The following is a 19158-nucleotide window of genomic DNA, read 5'->3' as shown; positions in this document are numbered from 1 at the left end:
ATTTCTTTAACTCTGGAATGAGATGTGAATGAGTTTGACAAGTCAGCTGATTTATGGTCAGCATGTTGCCCACCAGGTAGTGGTCCACCTGGTTGGTTGAATTTCTATGTAAGATAATTTAATAATATTGTGTAGTGATTTCTTTATCTTTCCCTATAGGTATCGCCCTGTGTTCATAAACTTAATTCCCTAGTTTGATTTAGTTAACCCCTTATTCCTGTTTTTAGACTGTATTTTAATATTAATAACTAATAACTATTTCCTCCCTTATTTTTGTGGCTTCCCTGTGGTAACATTTATACCTAACAGAAATCACAGAACAACTATGTCCCCACAAATTAACTTAAAAATTATTAACTTAAAAATTATTAACTAAAGAGGAAAATAGTAATATCTTGAAAAAAAATAAAAGGTTCGCACTAAATAGAAATAACAGTAGACCAAGAAAAGAGCAGTCTACTGACCTTTCACGAAAACCAATTTGCACTCACCAAATTAATCACATCTGCGTCCCTTTAACCTTCTTGTGTTACAATATTTTATCTTTTAATGTACTTTTTGGTTATCCTTAAATACCATGAAGCAATGATAAAAAATGAATTCTTATGGTACACTTTAACTGACACTTAATAACCTGGTGGGCCCGCACACACACACACACACACACACACACACGCACTCACAGAAGCCCACAACCTGAAAAAAAAGGAAATTAAATAAAACAACCCCTCATTGCAGGCCTGGTCGTTGCTGGAGAATGTGGTGGCTGAAGAAAGTTGAAGCCTTTTCACTCTAACTGAGCAGAAAATAAAATTTGAGTACTCACAATAGCAGTCTGAGTCACAGAGTCCTGATGTTACACAGCCAAGTGTGGTGGTGGAATAAACTGGTGGGCTAATGGTTAATTGTGGTGGACTGACAGAAGAAATCTTCTTTCTCTCTTGTCACCAGAGAAGTCACCAGGCTTTATCTTGGGCAGCTGGAGCACTATCCAGGCAGCTCAAAGAGCAAGCTGGGCAGTTCAGAAGGTTCCTCGTTGGCAGCTAGCTAGGCTAACAAGCTAGGAAGGCTAACCACACAATATCGGCTACTGTGTCGACACGTTACTTCACTACTCACAGCACACACATTCGGTGTTCACTGGTTTGCTGTCTAATGCTCTAATTTCTACAGAGCTATAACTTGCAAACACACTTTGCACCATAAATCTTATTACATATCTCCCAGTCTTTTTCTTTCCTTCGCTTTCCCTCCAAGTTCCCTCACCACTGCCACTCACTCACTCTGTTTTCTTTTTCCAAACCCTGCTCCTTGCTAGCTCCTGCCTCACAGCCAATCACAATACACGAAACAATATATATATAAAAAAAACTAAATTGTAGGTTGTACTCTATTTATGCCACAGGCTCACCCAGTATGCTGCAGACAATCTACCCAAAGTGGCAAAATATATTGTTTATATTGAAATTAACATGTAACTACTAATCAAAACAAATTTTCCCTAAATAGAACATATAGGAAACTAGTGGAGAAAATCAGTGATAATGATATTTAAGGGCAGATTAAATTGCCCTCGAATACAATTGGAGATTACAGAATAAATGCTTGTTTTGATGTTTTGATTATCACAAAGTTCCAGGTCATTTTAATTGGTTATAGGCCTACCCTATCATAGAGAACATCGTTAAAATTGTTAAAAAAAAAAAAGCTTGAGTAGATTGATCTGATAATATTTTATTAAATCAGGATCAGATCTCACAGGATGTTACTATTTCTATGACTTCCTGTATTCTTTGAAGGCTACTGGAAACTGTCCGACTTGACTGCAGCTTTTTGTAACCGCCTTCTGCTGCTGCTGCCACCCATGGATCCCGTCCACTTTCCAGGCGAGTCGCAGCTCATCTCGAGTGAGAACGCTGATTTCCGACAGCCTTGAAAGCACCGTTTGTCACGTCACCGGCTATCCCAGAAGCCTTCTCATCAGGAAGTGGTATGCTCGACAGCTCCTAGGGTTTGTTTTGACAATGATGGAGGAAGAAGAATTTGAATTTGCGGAGGATTTGGAGGCTATTTTGCATCTCACCCCAGAGGTGCAACTAGCCATTGAACAGGTAGCTGATTGAGCTCGTTACTATTGTAGTTTTAGGAATATTGCTGCTGGTCTCGCTAACGTACACTGCCAGCTGTTAGCATTGAATGTGACGCTGCCCTGTTAGTTATCATTAACGCGAGCTCTACGCTTTTTTAAATCGAATTTCTCACGATATTATCAAGGCTGAACTAACAGAAAAGCTTGTCGTTGAATTTAAAGTTGAGTCAACATGTTTAACGTTAGTTACAAAGCTTTTGTCTTGTTAGCTGTGACACACGACTCGTTTTACATGTATGTGTACAGGTTGTCAGTAATGGTTAGCGACTTTAAAGGACGGGTTCACAATTTTTAAGTCTGTCTTAAAACAACAGTCAGGTGCCCAAATTAACACTGCAACAGGTTTTTCTTGCTATAATCATTCCTCCTGTTTATACTGGCCATTAGAAGATCCCTTCATAATGCACTAACAATGTAAGTCATGGGGGCCAAAATCCACAAGCCTCCTTCTGTGTAAAAATGTGTGTAAAAGTCTATTTGAAGCATATATGAAGTTTCAAGTTAGTCAAATCAAGTAGATATCTTTCAATGTCACAGTCCTTTTAGAGCCAAAGTCCCTCTTTTTGTTACTACAGTTTCACCGCAGCTCAACAGGGAAACACTGTCCGAGGAAACACAAAGAGGGAATTTTATGCTAAAAAGACTGTAAATGTGGCAGATATCAACTTGATATGACTGACAGACTGTGCTGAAGCCTCATCAGTTATCTCTTAAATGCATTTTTTAAAAACAAAATGACTGTGTGGACACACTGTGGATTTTGGCCCCCATCACTTACATTGAAAGCACTTTGAAGAGGATCTTTTAATAGCTAGTATGAACAGGGGGTATGATTACAGCGAGGAAAACATCTTCCAGTGTCCAAGTGGACACCTCACTGTTGTTACAAGAAAGACTTGAAAAATTGTGAGCCTGTCCTGTAAGCTTTATTTTAGTGAAATGCCGACAGCCATGACTTTCTCACTAAACATCATTTGTCTGTTGTATTGAAGGTTTTCCCCAGCCAAGACCCACTGGACAGAGCAGACTTCAATGCAGTGGAATACATCAACACACTGTTCCCCACTGAGCAGGTACAGTGGAGTGTGAAACAGAAGCATCTAGATGTATACCTCTGACATGCATACTAAATATCTATTAAAGTGTAATTGTAGGAAAAGCACAGGTGTCACTAATAACATTAACGATGGCTATGTTCTATTTAAGTGTCACCGTGTGCCAGTATGCACAATACCAGGACACTAAAACCAAAACAGTTTAATGGCATTCAGGCACCATTAATTTTATTATTTACACCTGTGCTTTTCCCTCTGTGACATGTTGAAGTGTCTTCTGTGAAAAGGCAGATTGATCTTTAGTTCATGAAATACTTACTCTGGGTTTCCACTGGTCCTCGAAATTCTTGAAAGTTTGTGAATTTGAGAGAAAAAAATCAAGGTTTTGAAAGTTTTTGAAAGAATATTGTTTTGGCTGTGCTATATCAATTAACCTTGATCCGTGTCTCAAACTATGCTGTGTTGGATCCTTGAATTTTAAGGAATTGGACCTGTAAAGTCCTTGAAAAGTCCTTGAATTTAATGCTTAAGAAGGTGTGGGAACCCTCCTTACTGTACTTTGTAAACCAAAGAGGTCACATAAATTAGGCATTAATATCTGTGTGTGGGTTAACAGTTTTAGGGTACAATACAGGTAAACATTGCTACACAGGTAAAAGAAATGCAATAGATGTAATGTGTATATAGGGTGTCATGCTGGAGTTAATTTATAAATCCTGACCCTGGATACATTTTTAAATTCAGGATAAAACCACCCTGAAACACTATGGAACAGAAAAACAGACAGGCATGTGTATGCATTTGCCTTTTTAGGCTCTATGTAAAGCACTTTGAATTGCCTTGTTGTTGAAATGTGCTATACAAATAAACTTGCCTTCCCTTGCCTTTGTGTGTATGTACATGTACACATACATGTGTATAGCCATGTGTGTGTGTGTTGTAAATGTGACTGTGTTGCACTTTATCTTAAAATATTAAGTATACTCCAATCATACATTGTACATCTGCATGTATACTCCATCTCCATGAGGGGTCACTGTAACCCAATAGTTATTGCTTATATATTGGAGAATGGCTTTTAATAGTGTGCATGCACTTTCACCCAATTGGGTTTTGTGTGTAATAATTTAATAGGTGAGGTTTTACACATGTCCTGCACGTGAAGTGTAAATGCAATGTAACTGATTTTCTATAATTTGAACTGCTTGTTTAAGCACAAATCCATTAAACGCTGCATCATATGTATTGCTGTTCAGAGACTTTTTGTTTTGAGCAAAAAATGGGGTTAACAGTACAATCATGAAAATGCAGCATAATAAAGTACCGAAATTATGTACTGAAGGGTAGTACTACATCATAAAAGATTGCTTCATGTTTTCCTGATTTTCCTTTTTGTTGTTTCCCCTCAGTCTTTGGCTAATATTGATGATGTGGTAAACAAGATTCGTCTGAAGATTCGGTGAGTATATCAATGATGTAATTATATATATTTATTTGTTATTTCACATGCAATGTGACCAAGTGCCGTTTTGTCTGTCATTTGACAGGCGTCTGGATGACAATATCAGGACTGTGGTGAGAGGCCAGACCAATGTGGGCCAGGATGGCAGACAAGTGAGTATTTACACTGAACTGTGGAATTTCCCTCAAAGGTTCATTGATATGATTGCTGGTGTAAGAAAGAAAAACAAGTGTTTACAATTGTATTATTTCTCACACATCATTGTAGAAACACAGCGTGTACTGCATGCACTAATGAACTGAGATAAACAGTCCCATTTGCATGTTGTACCTATTCAGCTGTTGTAGTGTTCACAACAGCATCCTTCTCCTATAGTTACAATGAAGCCAGCAATTGCTCCCGACCCAGAAAAACACGTTCCTTCCCCTCGCCTGCTCTTTCCTCTCTCCACACTGCTTCCATGGAAAAGGACAGGATGACTCAGATCCATCCCTGCTGCTCAAACTGCCCCTCTTTACGGAAAACATGTCTGGGAAATAGATTCCCGTATGTAAATACTTTCTTTTAAACCGGTGCTTTTGCGTTTTTGCCGTTTTTCTTGTAGGAACACAACGGAAAAGAACAGCCCCTGCTGATTTAATCCAGGTCCTTGCTCTGTCAAGGAGTTGTGGTTTAAAGGGAACATGACACCTGATGGGTGAGCCGCGTATGTTCTGACCAGTTGACATGATTAGGTGTGCGTTGTCGTCAGGGTGTCTGGCCTGGTGGCCCCCGTCTTTCCTAGTTAGCTACCGTTTGGTAGCGGAAACCCTCTAAATCCCCTCCAGACCTATAACATTATACAGTCACACACAATAATTTTAGTTTGTTTTTCCAGCCCCACAGAGCCATTCCAACATTTCCAGAGGGAAAATCCTTTCTACAGACGGAAAGATGGAGAGGTGTTCATTTCAAGATGGCGAATGAGACATAAAGAAAGCAATAGAATAAAACAAGATCAGCAGCTTAGTCATTTCTGCTGTTGACTGAACTCATTCACTGAGCTAAATGCAACCTGCAGGTTGAAACTGAGGATGGTAACACTTGTGTAGAAGGATGGAGAGAGGAAGATAGGAGGAGAGAGAAAGTGGAGGAGTTCTGGGGATTGATTTCGCTTCTGTTATGACTGTAGGGAATCAGGAGTACACCAGTAATATGCTGCAGGAGTCAAACCCCAGTGGCTAGTGGAAGTGATACTTGGCGTATTGATGGCTGTCCTATAGTTGACATTCTATTGTTTTTCTCTCCCATGTTGTATTGAATTGATCCCATACACAGCACCAGTTTCAGTACCTGTTGTTAAAAATGGAAACATCAAATCTTTATATTTGTTTCGTTTGTAAACAAGAAGGCAAGGTAGCACATTTTCATAATGAATGCGTAATGTCAGTATTTGGCCAATTCAGATAACTAAGGCTGCAACTATTGATTATTGTCATTATCGATTAATCTGTCTTATCATTGTTTATTATCATAGAAGACTAAAGAAACCAGTAAATATTCATATTTAAGAAGCCACAATCAGAGCATTGTGGCATTTCTGTCTTAAAGAATGACCCAAAACTATTAATCGATTATTGATTAATCATCTAATCATTGCAGCGCTGAAGCTGCCATGAGTCTGTATAGCTTTTGAATGGGTGGTTCCTGTTAATGAATACCTACAAACACTGAATGGTTATTTCAACACATTAGGACATATGCATACACACGCACACATATCCCCACAAGCCAAATGGCTGACAGAATGGCTGTATTACATGTTGTCCAGTGGCACAGAGAGACGGACTCGATTATAATGATATGAACTCTGTCATTTACTCCTGGCCAATAAAGGTTATTATTATCTGGTTGTGTTGGCAAACACACACACACACACACACACAGTTACTTTATCTGGTTGTGGTCTGCCAGCCGAAAGTTTCCTACCACACACAGCTGCCATTGCACAATGATCTCGTCTGCCCACTGTCATAGCGATGTGAATACTGCATGCACACCTGCTCGGCAGTCAGCTGAGCTCGATATCATACTGCTAATGAAGAGGTTATTTTGCATTTATTTGGGTTTTTTTTTTTTGTAATCAAAAATTAAGGCCATAAAAACATTTTGTTTGGAATCCATTCAGGGAAGTCTTAAGTTGGAAAAGCTCATTAATGAGACCAAACATTTGTTATCAATTACTGCCTCCCATAAACATTCCTGTTATTTGATTGCTGTTCAGCTTTTTGCTATAGGGAGCTGCTGTGCACAGGGGTACACACACACACACACACACACACACACACACACACACACACACACACACACACACACACTCACACACTCACACTACCTCTCGCAGGCTGTGCTTGCTCCTTGCATGGTTGGCAACCTGGCATTTGCATCTTTTTTTTCTATCTTTTTGTACTTGTGTACACACTTTATATGTCCACTGTGGTATCAAAAGGACTCCATTAGAAAATACAATGTGGGGTGGTCTTCCTATAGAATCGTCTTAATGTAAATATTTTAGGTTAACTCAGAAAAGGCAGTTCAAAGCTTACTTTAGTTTCCATGCTTTCATCTTCTCAGCACTCTATCTTTGTCTGATCTGTTTCTTTTGTCTCTTCTGTTGTCTGATGTGCTTTTTGTAGTGTTTATAACATTCTGCTTCCTGCATTTGTATTTCTTTTTAAAAATCTGGGTCACACTCTGCATATACAATTATACACTTATGTGTAGCGACCTTTTCTGTACAGCCTATTAAATTTAAAAATTCCATCACCTGCAAACACCATTTGTGCTAAACACTGTATTGTTTTTTAGGAGTGAATATGAAGGGGAAATTAAGCAATCAAGGGAAAGCGTAGCAGTGGCATAGTAGCATATATCTATTTTTAACAGAATGCATTAGAAAGCAGGGCTTTGAATTGCATTTGAACTTGAAGAGTGATTCTATACAAAGCATTTCTGCAGCTATTCTTCTTTCTGTTGAGTGAAACACTCTACATTGTCTCCCTGAAAAAAAGTTGTTTAGATGAAGCGTAGTGCTGGGGCAATGTTCCAACTTTTAAAATAACGCCGCTGATTTATCTGATTTATTGTGTTTGGCTCTAGGCTCAGAAGTACCATTTTATATACCCTCCACTTTAGAAATCCAAATTGATGTCTGTGAGAAGGGGAGTGATATGCATCCCCCAGGCCTGTTCAAGCTTTGCAAAGAAGCTCCCCACTCCTTTTTTAAACTCCTCGATACAGAATATGAGTGCCATGGAACATGTGCTGCTTATTGCATGTTATAGGAGTACACTGGTGTGCGTGTGTACATGTGCGTGTTTGTGTGAGAGCAGATAACATCTCGGGCGTGGAGGCGCCTGCTGGGCAGTGGTCTCTCTCTACTTTTCTCAAGGCTAAATACAGGAAATGAGCACTAGGAAGCAAGCCAGATTGACTCAGCTGAGTCTGCATGAGCGACAATTGCAGCCTTGGAGGTTCTGGCCTCCTCTGGATGCACTTGGTTTGCTCAAGAAGATTCAGTGGTGCTCCCTTCCCCCTAACTCTCAGATAAAAGAGTAGCCACATATCCTGCCTTAATTTTTCCAAATCATTTATCCAATCACCTGACAACCAAAGGGTTGTGTAAAGCATAAAAGGAAAGAAGGATACATGCAAGTTAGAGACAGCTTGATTGAAGACTAGTCAGAACTTTACCCAAGAAGTTCCTCTGTGTTGCACATCCAGTACAGACAGCACCGATACTTTTAGCTTAAAATATGGAAGTTAAAGCTCCATTTGGTTTTGCTATGATTTTATGACTTGGTCATATAGTGCCTTCTTAACTTTGAGTGTAGCCAGGACACTGTCAATATGCATTGCTTTTTGACACTACCCACGCAGGAAAAATTAATCCTTTGCTGTCAGTGCAAGCTTTATTTATGTTTGTGTGTGTGCGCATGCACAGTTATTTTGTGTGTGTGTGTGTGTTTGCTCACTCGCTGTCCACTTGTTTCTTAGAGGTGCCTGTAAAAGTGGTAAATTCCTTGCACAGCTGGTGCCGGCTGTTAGCATTCCGTGTGTGTGTGTGTGTGTGTATATGTGTGTGTGTGTGTGAGAGAGAGAGTCTGAGGAGAGTCAGAGTTGTGTCTGCAATGCCGCCACAGCATCAGGCCAAGTGAAGCCAATTACCTTGGCATCAGATGTCAGAGCGAAATCTCTGCTTAGGACCATCAAAGAACAGCTGCCATGTTAGATGATGTGGAAATATTAGAATAGCACTTCAGCTATCTTACAATTGTAACTGTCTGTTATCTAATCTGGTCTGTCTTTATAGGCTGTTAAAACTGCTAATGATCTCTTTAGCCTTTATAGTGACAGTCTTTATGCGGAACTTAGCCTTGTGGCCCTTGTGTCAACGTAAGACCTATCAATGTCAGATATCTAGATAGCTTGTCAATTAGATGGCCAATTAGTCTGAGTCTGACATTGCTCCCATTCTAGAGCTGGGAACAGGCATTAGCAGGATAATTTTTCACACGGACCTAAAGCCAGTTGTGAGACTGAATACAAAATATCCCTGGAAATTTGACCCAGACTGGCACACCACAACTCACAAAGATAGTCCACCCACTGCCCAGCTTCTAACAACAAAGTATTATTAGAAGTGAGGCCTTTTTTTTTTTTTTTTTTTTTTTTGGAAATCTTAAATGAAGTTGAAATTTTATATGTGGGATGATATAGTTTAATTCAAAGCACAATAAGAAATAAATCAATTTTACCACCAGCTGCTGACAGGGTTTCAAAATTCTCTTTTTTTGTGGATAAAAGAAAATCCAGACTTATCCCCTATTTTCCCCTGTCCCTCTCTTTTTTGTTTTTGATATTTTCAACAGACACCAAAAGACAGTTGTAATGTGTATTTTTTTAGGTTGACATGTTTCTAATTTTTGCACAACAAAATCTCGCAGAGTATGAAGGTAGAATGTAAGCAAAGTAAACATACGTAAGTTTGGCACATCAAGGGCTGCTGTCTGCATTTCAGGTGTTACTTTTACATGATTTGGGCTGGCCTGTGCTAGGCTTTGGCCTTTTTTGGCCTGTTTTTTTTGTACCCAAATTTTCAGTCTGGCTCATTCCCCTGAATGGTAATTTTTCTCACTCCAAACAGACAGACAAATGCACACACTCACATTCTAAGTGGATTGAAAATGTGTTTTCTCTGTATATTTGATTTGTGCAGGCATTGGAAGAGGCCCAGATAGCAATCCAGCAGCTTTTTGGCAAAATCAAAGACATCAAGGACAAGGCAGAGAAGTCTGAACAAATGGTATGTACACACATGCACGCACACAAACGTGGCTTGAGGCTTATCAGGGATATGACCCTAGCACAGGGGAGATACAGTCTATATCATCCTCCTGTTACAATAGAAGACAGTGGAGAGAGTTATTTAAAGTCGGGGTAATGCACCTTCCATGTGTCTATCTGCTCTGAGCAGCAGTGTGTGTGTGTGTGTGTGTGTGTGTGTGTGTGAGTGAGTGAGAGTGTGTGAGTAAGAGTCAAAGGAAGGCCAGTAGGTTGAGTGAGTAAAGAAAGGATGAAGGGGGGAGATTGGCAAGCAGACCCTCCCTCAAGAGGCATGTCAGAGCAATTAGTTCTCAAGCCAGTGGGTGTGTCGCTCATCTTGCTCTATTTCTCTTTGTCCCATTGCTCCATCCAGTGAACCACTTTTCTTACTCTATTACATTTGTTTACCTTTTCTCGCTTCTTCCTCTCCCAGCTCAGTATGTTTACCTGCTCCTTTCTTCCATGCTTTCTCCTCCTTTGTCTTTTCTTCCATTGTCTGACTTATTCCTCTTCCTGCTCAGGTCAAGGAGATTACAAGGGACATAAAGCAGCTGGACCATGCCAAGCGCCACCTCACTACATCCATCACCACCCTAAATCACCTGCATATGTTGGCGGGAGGCGTGGACTCTTTAGAGTGGGTACAATTACATACTGTATAACACATTATGACTATCCCATTTGACCCTAAAGCTTATTTGTTCAAAATAAAATGTTGGCAGTTGTGTGTAGACAAGGGCTGGACAATATGGTTGAAATCAGTATCATGGTATTAATTAGGAAATTTCCAATATTGATATACATAATAGATATATACAACACTGTGCAAACATTTTAGACGCTTTAGAGGCATCAGGGAGGACTCTGATCAGTCCCAATTCATGCTGCAGCATGACGGTGATCCCAAACATACAGCCAGAGTCATGACGAACTATCTCCATCGACAAAAAGAACAAGGAGCCCTGCAACAGATTGTATGGCCCCCACACAGAGCCCTGATCTTTACGTCATGGAGTCAGTCTGAGATTAAATGAAGAGACAGAAGCAACTGAGACAGCCTAAATCCACAGAAGAACCATGGGAAGCTCTGCATCATGCTGGGAGCAGCCTACCTGCCAAGTACCTTAAAAAAAACTGTGTACAGGTATACCAAGGAGAACTGGTGCTGTTTAAAAGGCAAAGCATGGTCACACCACATACTGATTTCATTTAGATTTCTTCTGTTTACTGCACTTTGTCTAAAGTTAATGACACATAGTTTTTATTTATCAATTATTTTCAAAAGCATCCTCACTTTACCTTTAGTGCCAAAAACTTTTGCACAGTACTGTATATCACGATATGGTAAAGGTATGTTAAGTCCCACGTAAAATAAATATATATTTTCAAACATGAAAATATATAAACATTCTTTAGTTCTTTTGATTTACTTTTCGTTTTTATATACTCACCAAGCACTTTAGTAGGAACACCTGTGCAATTCAATGTAACAGCTTTGCCATAAATTCTACTTTTAGCTTATACATTGTCTTTTTTTTTTTTTTTTTTTTTTTTTTTTTTGACAATGTCAAAATGGTGATGATTCTAATGTTTTGTCAGGGGGACAAAATATTAGGAACACTTTTCAATATAATGCACTCCATTACAGCACCACCCACTACAACCTCAATAATAAACATAAGTAGAATCATCACCATTCTGAAAATGTCAACAAAAACTGAAAATGAATAAGCTGTAAAAGTAGAATTAATGGCAGTTTAGCTCATAGGACTTGATTTTGCAATCTGCTATTGTAATTGACAATCATTCCTTGAGTGGGGGTAGGGGATAAACACTCCATTGGGGTCTTCAGGTGGGCACCCTCTTTCCTTGGTGGTAAGTTGATAGGCCCACACAGCAACAGAGCTTCAAAATCATAACTAGCCATGGGGGTAGGGGTAGAAGCTTCAATGGGGTCATCAGGTGGGCACCCTCCTTCCTTGGTGTTTCATTGATTGGGCCACAACATCTCCAGAGAGCTCAATGGTGACACCTGGCATCCCATGTGCATCCCCATCCGCTTCTATCCCTCCGGCTGGCTGATGGTCATTTTGCCGGCCAGTACTTGTCGTTTCTTTTCAGCCAGAGCCAGTTGCTGCTTTGCTCGGCAGCCTCTGCCAATGACTTGATATCCTGTTGGAGGGCCTGTCCACAGATTCCCATCTCTTTCAGCAGCCTGGTGGTTGACATAGCCACAAAACCCCTGCAGCCGAACTCCCCAGGGAGCACCTGTGTTTTCCAGCCCTTTTGTTCCGCTTCAGTTGCTAAATCAGAGTACTTCAGCTTTTTGCGTTCATACACTTCGCCAACTGCGTCCACCTCTTCCATGTTGCACTTGGCCCACAGTATCTTCATGCCTGATTGCAGAGTTTGCCTGCTGCACCTCGGATGGGTTCCATTTCCTGCCTGCTGTCACTCCGGGCACTGCCGGCCGTTATTGTGGCATCCAGAGTTTCTGTCAGGGTCATGTCCAGCCTTACCCTGGAGCATTTGTATTCTTTAGTAAGGTTAGTGATAGGCAGTTCCAGAGCCCCATCCCATTTTTTCAGATGCTTACTCTGGTCTGAGTCCTTAAGGCTTGCATTGTACTACTGCCCTAAGTTCCTTACTGGCATCTCTGATACTGTTGGTATGGGTGTTCCGTCAGTGTGGAATCTCTGGTCTTTGTGCTTTCCTTAGATAGTGGAGATGACCCTGGACTTGCTGGGCTTAAACTTCATCCGTGCCCATGTTATGTTTGAATGGAAGTTTTTCCAGTTGCTTTGTACATGCGTAAATAGACTGGGCTAGATGTGGAGAGTTGAAATAGTGAATTGAGTTAATTTAAATTAATGCAGACCTGCCAGCTTTGGAAAAAAATTTAACTTTAATAACATTAGCCTAATGTTACGTAATATGCAAGCTAGCTTGCTTGTTCACCATGCACTTAAGTTGATAAAGTAACGTTAAGTTATATTGTCTGTGTGTCACAGGTTGTTTAAAGTGGCTGTTGATAGTACTGTATTCATAATTATTATTGCAGCCAAACCCTTAACTGTAATGAGAAGAGCAGATCATGGCTTGATGAAAAAAGCGAGTGCACATGCTGCAGAAATAACGTTACTTAGAGAGTTACCGGGTGTGTGTGTTGGCACCGAAGTCCATAACTTTGCCTACTCTAGGAACATTTCAAGGAAAGGAAACACCCCTTATTGCAAAATAAGTACTATGTACTTACATGTATGTAATATGTAAGGAGGGATATGAATGCTTCTGCAGTTTCAACAGCCATGTTCATATTCAGCCTGTATTGTTATTAGGTCATCATACCATTAAGTAATAGCCTACCTATAATGGGAACAGTTGCATTAACCAGTTCTAAAATATTTATTTCACCATAGCCACAAACTATTATGTTTATCTTTTCAAATTAGCTGAAAATCATATTTTCAAAAATAGGTGTAAACAATAGAAACTATATAAATGAAGCAGTAGTAGTAGGTTAGTGTGTAGCCTAAGTGAAATTGTGTTCCTTGGTAAGACAAGGCAAGTTTATTTGTATAGCACATTTCAACAACAAGGCAATTCAAAGTGCTTTACATAGAGCATAAAATGCATCAAGACAGAATATAAAAGCAACACAAGGCAATGTAAAAAGACATTTAAAAACAATTTAAAAGTGTTAGATAGGAAATTAAAAGAAGTTAAAATAGAATAAGACAGATAAAACAGGAGAATAAAAGTTGAGTAAGATACTGTTATAAAAGGCAGTGGCAAACAGAAAAGTTTTCAGCTGTGAACTGAGAGTTGCAGCAGGCCTGCAGTTTCCTGGGAGTTTGTTCCAGATATGTGGCGCATAAAAGCTGAACGCTGCTTCTCTATGTTTAGTTTTTACTCTGGGGACAGAAAGCAGACCTGTCCTAGACGACACGAGAGGTCTGGATGGTTCATCACGTAGCAGCAGATCAGAAACGTATTTTGGCCCTAAACCATTCAATACTTTATAAACCAACAACAATATTTTAAAATCAATTCTTTGACAGACAGGAAGCCAGTGTGAAGATCTGAGAACTGGAGTGATGTGATCCACTCTCCTGGTCTTAGTGAGAACTCCAGCAGCGGCATTCTGAAATCAGCTGCAGCTGTCTGATTGATTTTTTTTATTGAGACCTGTGAAGAGAGTGTTACAGCCAAGCCTACTGAAGATAAATGCATGGACAAGTTTTTCCAAATCCTGCTGAGACATAAATCCTTTAATACTTGATATATTATTTAGGGGATAGTAGGCTGACTTTGTAATTGCTTAATGTGGAAAATGCAAGCAGAGGCGAGAGCAAGCAGCAAAGCCTTTGCACTGTAAGAAAGCAGCAGGTTACAACTAACAGTATTGGCATATGCAGATAGTTTTGTAAACAATCTATTAATGGTATCAAGACTTTTCATATCAGTGCATCCCTGACTTTTTTGTCTGTTTGACTGCTGCATGTATGCAAATGATGTACAATAATTCATCGTGTAAACAGCAGTGATTTTCATCTGACACATCTAGGTCACCGAAGTAGTATTCAGAAAATTCGTCCAGGGTTGGCAGGTTGTCACCCATATAGGCGCAAATGGGAGGTAGTCATTGTCTGGACTGCAGGCCGGACAACCCATTTGGATCCTCTGATGATCAGTTCCATGGCCATGGTAAAAGATAGTGGGGAGACAGTGCACCCTGCCATTATTCCTATTTCCAGGGATGGCCAAGATGTGGTGTACTCTGATACTGTGAGGCAAAACTACAGATTTCGAAATAGTTTCTGACCAGTCACAGTGAAGATGAGGGCACAGCAGTTTGTCATTTCTCTCCGGGAGGTCAGAAGCAGTCTTGGGTAGTCTAGTTTATTGTCGATGGAGCGGACATTGGTGAGGAAGATTGACGGGAGAACCGGTCGACTGGGCTTAGCCTTTAGCCTAGTTTGGATGCCGGGTCACTTGCTGTGTTTCTGCTTCCTTGCACACTGCTTTCAGTGCCTCCCTGGGCGGTCGTTCTCATGGTGCAATGCCGAGGTCTTGCGGCCTGAGGCTAGAAGTAAACCAAGGCAACGCAGATTCTCCAACATGTCACGTAGCCTCCTACAGCATATGTGCAAGCACATTAGACTACCGTATATGACAGTTGTGGTTGATTTTTTTTTTTTTAATGTGGTGATGACGGTAATGAGCTCAACCCTATGGTAGGCATCACATGATCGTGGTAATGTGGTTATCATCACAGCCCAATGGTTTAATGTTCAAAGAATCCTGAGAAACCTGCTATGCCGGCTTTCTGTACCGAGGTGTCAATCAAGTTGTTGTATTTCAGGTAGGTTGCCAGCCTTTGTGCAAAAATGCTGAAGGAAATTTTCCCTTCATCAGAATTTTCCATTCAGAAGGTTTATTTGCCGAAATCGATTGATTTTCGAGGCATTCTTCTCTTTGGGAACTAATACTCCCCCTGCTCTTCACCATGCTTTTGGGATGTTTTTCCTCTTGCACACCACCTTCATTAGTCTCCACAGAAACCTCAGGACATCTGGGGCTTTCTTATACAGCCACTAGGGAACTCCACTTGGTCCTCGAGCTGACGCTGTCCTTACCTTCCTCAGTTTTCTCAACTTCGCTCCATTTAGGAGGGCTGTTGTCACACTGTTGTTCTGGTTGAGTAATGAGTGGCATGTAAGAGCTGATCTATTGGGTTGCATTAGATTGCACAGATGTTCCTATTAAAGTGCTTGTTGAGTGTATATGATTGTAAACTGAATATCTATGGATCTTGGACTGTTGAAGACATCACCTTGTGCTCTAGGAAATTGCAACTTGCAATTTGTTTTTCTATTTTGTGACATTGCATAGACTAAACAATTCATTAATTGAAAAAATATCTTCAGATTAATCTAAATTCCTAAATTTTTTAAGTGGGGGGTTAACTCACCTGCAGTGTGTTTGGATTTTATTTACATTTGTGAGGGAGGTACGGCCAGATTGATGCTAGTCCAATGTGGGTGTCTTAACTACTTGACTCTTACAGTGATAGAAAATATGAAAATCAATCATTCATGTGTGTGTTTGTTTCCCAGGGCCATGACCAGAAAGAGGCAGTATGGTGAGGTAGCCAACCTACTGCAGGGAGTGGTCAACGTGCTTGAACATTTCCACAAATACATGGGCATACCCCAGATCAGACAGCTTTCAGAGAGGTAACTAATATGCACATAGTTACACACACATACTCACTCACCAATAATGTATGTGTTTATATAAGGTCATTTCTTTACATAGTTCCTTCAAGTACACTATCTTTGAGTATATCTGCTATAGTGCAGCAACCCTTGAATGCTTAAGGGACTTGCTCTAGCTCACTTGGGCTATTTTTTGAGCAACAGATTTATAAGAACAACTCATTTCCAGTAGCCAGTTCAAAGCTGGATCTCTCCCTACAGCTGAAATATTCCACAGCTCATCAGCTGAAATGCTGAAAAGTGGTAACAGTATTTGGCTGGAGGTATTTTGCGTATTACATCCTGTTTATGCACATATTTGCACACATACACGCACAATCCCACACATACAGGAACACACAGGAAGGAAACACAATGAATAGGGTCCTATTATGCCTGCATTTCTTCCATTGTGAGAGCTTCAGGGCATACTTTTCTAAGGGTGTGTTTGTATCTCCATGTATATGCTTTTACTCTTGTGTTTCATAGATGCATTTATTACAGTATGCACTTGAAATTCTTGTTCTTGCTTGCAACATGTCCATCAGTTTACCACAAGTATTGATCACATATGAAATTTGATATGAGAGCTAAGAATGTTTGTTTTCTCCAGTGAGTCTCAAATATATTTAAATGTAATCTTTTGTTTCTTAGACACACTCACAAAGAACAAAGTGAATTGTTATGCTTGTTTCCCACAGTTCTGACTGATTATATTTCCATTTTTACAAATATTTTCCAAGAACACCAGACTCAACTTTAGGACCCACTGGCCAACTTGATGTTCAGGTTCGAAGTGGTGGTAATCCCCCAAAACAAGAAAGAATGACCTTCTATTCTGTTTTGATTGAGGTGCGGCAGACGTTGTTCATACCAAATAACAGCTGCATGGAAGAAGTGACTCTGCTGGAGAAACAGATGATAGGAGAGAGAGAGAGAGAGAGAGAGAGGGAGGATGGGAAGGGAAGGGAAAGATAAAGACAGGGTAGACAGCTGGACACAAACAGTTATAGAAATTGAATCAAGACTACATATAGCAGAAACAGACAAGAGACAGATCCATCAGCAAAATATAGGTGACAATGGACACACAGACAGGATAAAAGAAAGTAGCCAATGGATGTTTGCAGTGGCCAGGCAGAATGTTCACTTGCCATTAATACCTATTCAATTAAACTATTGTTTCTGAAGAATAGTAATACAGTTAAAACCAAGAATACACATTTTTATTGGGTTTGGATGAATTCAGACTACTTTAACAGTAAGCTATAAACAAACTCATTTAAAATAAAAACAGAAGAAGGGAGAAGGGTTTAGGTAAAATTATCTCAGTCAATTTGAGAGTAAAAATAAGAATTAAATCTAGATTTTTGGTGGCATTTTATGTTAGCGTGACCATTAAAACATCAAATTAATCTGAATGCGGAGCCTATATCTTAAAAAAAAAAAAAAAGGTAAACTTGAGGTAGTGCAATATATAACAGTATCATTTGGTAGGCTAACACAAAAGTGTTAACCTCTGTTTTCCCATTGTTTCCCCATAAAGTTGTTACAAAATGTCCTGTCACAGTGAGACAATATCATATATATCCTTTATCAGCTTGTTCCAGCACTTCGTTGAAGCTATATGACACTGAGTGAAATATTCAAACCCATGTTTTAATGGCTGCACCATCCATCAAATGGAAATAATGCATCATTTTAGACACATGTTCCCATATTCACCTGACATATTCAATATCTTTGGAAAGTGTGTGATCTTGAAATAATATTCTTAGGGTTTGAGTAATGTTTCACTGCGCAGCATGAATTCAGGATGACTGACCCAACGTTGGGCTACTGTTTGATAAAGGTTTTAAAGCAAACCATTTCTCATTCTGAAATATAAAAGCTAAGTGCATGTTTTAGTCCTGTATTGACAATAATAAAGCACAGTGTGGTTAAAACTAATCTGAAAATTCGACAGGGTCACGGGCTAAATACATATTGCAGTTTTATCACAATCCCGCCTCGACATTTCTCTATTCCTGCCTTTAATTCTCCAGTTCAGTGAGAGAAATTAACCTTTTTTGAACCGTGGCTGAATGGGGTCAGTGCAGCTGTCACATTTGAACAGGATCAGCTTTGATTATTTTTTAATAAGCCTTTTCCTCTTCATCACTTAATGCATTTCCCGCTGTCTCATCTATGCCGCGACTGTCACAACTCAACAAGATACAATGACTGGTTTTGTTGAGCTATGCCATGTACAGTATAAACAAAACACAACTGGACTAGATGTAGCAAAAGACTGACTTCAGTAGCTTGCTGCTGACAGCTTGGTCTCTGTCAGATAAAACATCTGTAGATTGTGTTTCAGAATCTGAAATTTTAATAAAACATTCTGGCATCAGCTTATTAGTGTGAGAAACAGAGCTGAAACAGGAGCTGCAAGAGTCTAAGTGTTAAGATTTGAGTCCACAGTCAGTCTCATGTTCATCAGCTTACCAGACCTAGGTGGATAGCTTAGTGTTAAGCTGGCAGCGGGTGCTTGAAATGAAGGCTGCAAGTTCAATTGGCATCCATCTATGATACTGTCTCTCCACCCTCTCCTGTTTATTCTAGACGATTGTCATAGCTTTGGGTGCTGTCCTTGGTCAATCCAGCATGGATGCCATCGGGGTGAACACAGGCTCTTCAAGGACATGTCGGCCTCAGATAGTCTTAAGCAGGCCTCATTATATAAACGCTTCTCTGTCACGTCTTTGTGGTTGCTTCACTGACCAGGAGCCAGTTCATTCACATTCATGGAGACACATTTGTGCGCATAAAGAAACAAACTTGTGTATTGTCATGAACTGGATTTGAAAAGCACCAAATTTGGGAAAT

The 19158-nt window shown here is 40.0% G+C and overlaps 1 protein-coding gene across 2 annotated transcripts in view; it reads left to right on the top strand.

Annotated features, from left to right (window-relative positions):
• The first annotated feature begins 1881 nt into the window (after positions 1–1881).
• Positions 1882–19158, top strand: part of vps53 (VPS53 subunit of GARP complex) — a 31882-nt gene continuing 14605 nt past the window's right edge. The window contains exons 1-7 of one of the 2 annotated variants that reach the window (XM_044353681.1): positions 1882–2111; positions 3142–3222; positions 4614–4663; positions 4752–4818; positions 9924–10010; positions 10552–10667; positions 16150–16269. In XM_044353681.1, coding sequence (XP_044209616.1) covers positions 2025–2111; positions 3142–3222; positions 4614–4663; positions 4752–4818; positions 9924–10010; positions 10552–10667; positions 16150–16269 — 608 coding nt within the window. In that variant the 5' untranslated portion in view covers positions 1882–2024. The remainder of the gene's footprint in view (positions 2112–3141; positions 3223–4613; positions 4664–4751; positions 4819–9923; positions 10011–10551; positions 10668–16149; positions 16270–19158) is intronic. The other variant, XM_044353680.1, reaches the window with a different exon arrangement.

The sequence above is a fragment of the Thunnus albacares genome, chromosome 6 (genome assembly GCF_914725855.1).
Source record: "Thunnus albacares chromosome 6, fThuAlb1.1, whole genome shotgun sequence".
In the NCBI taxonomy this organism is placed as follows: Eukaryota; Metazoa; Chordata; class Actinopteri; order Scombriformes; family Scombridae; genus Thunnus; species Thunnus albacares.
The sequence above is the reverse complement of the archived record's forward strand: the minus strand, read 5'-3'. Positions and strand labels throughout refer to the sequence as shown.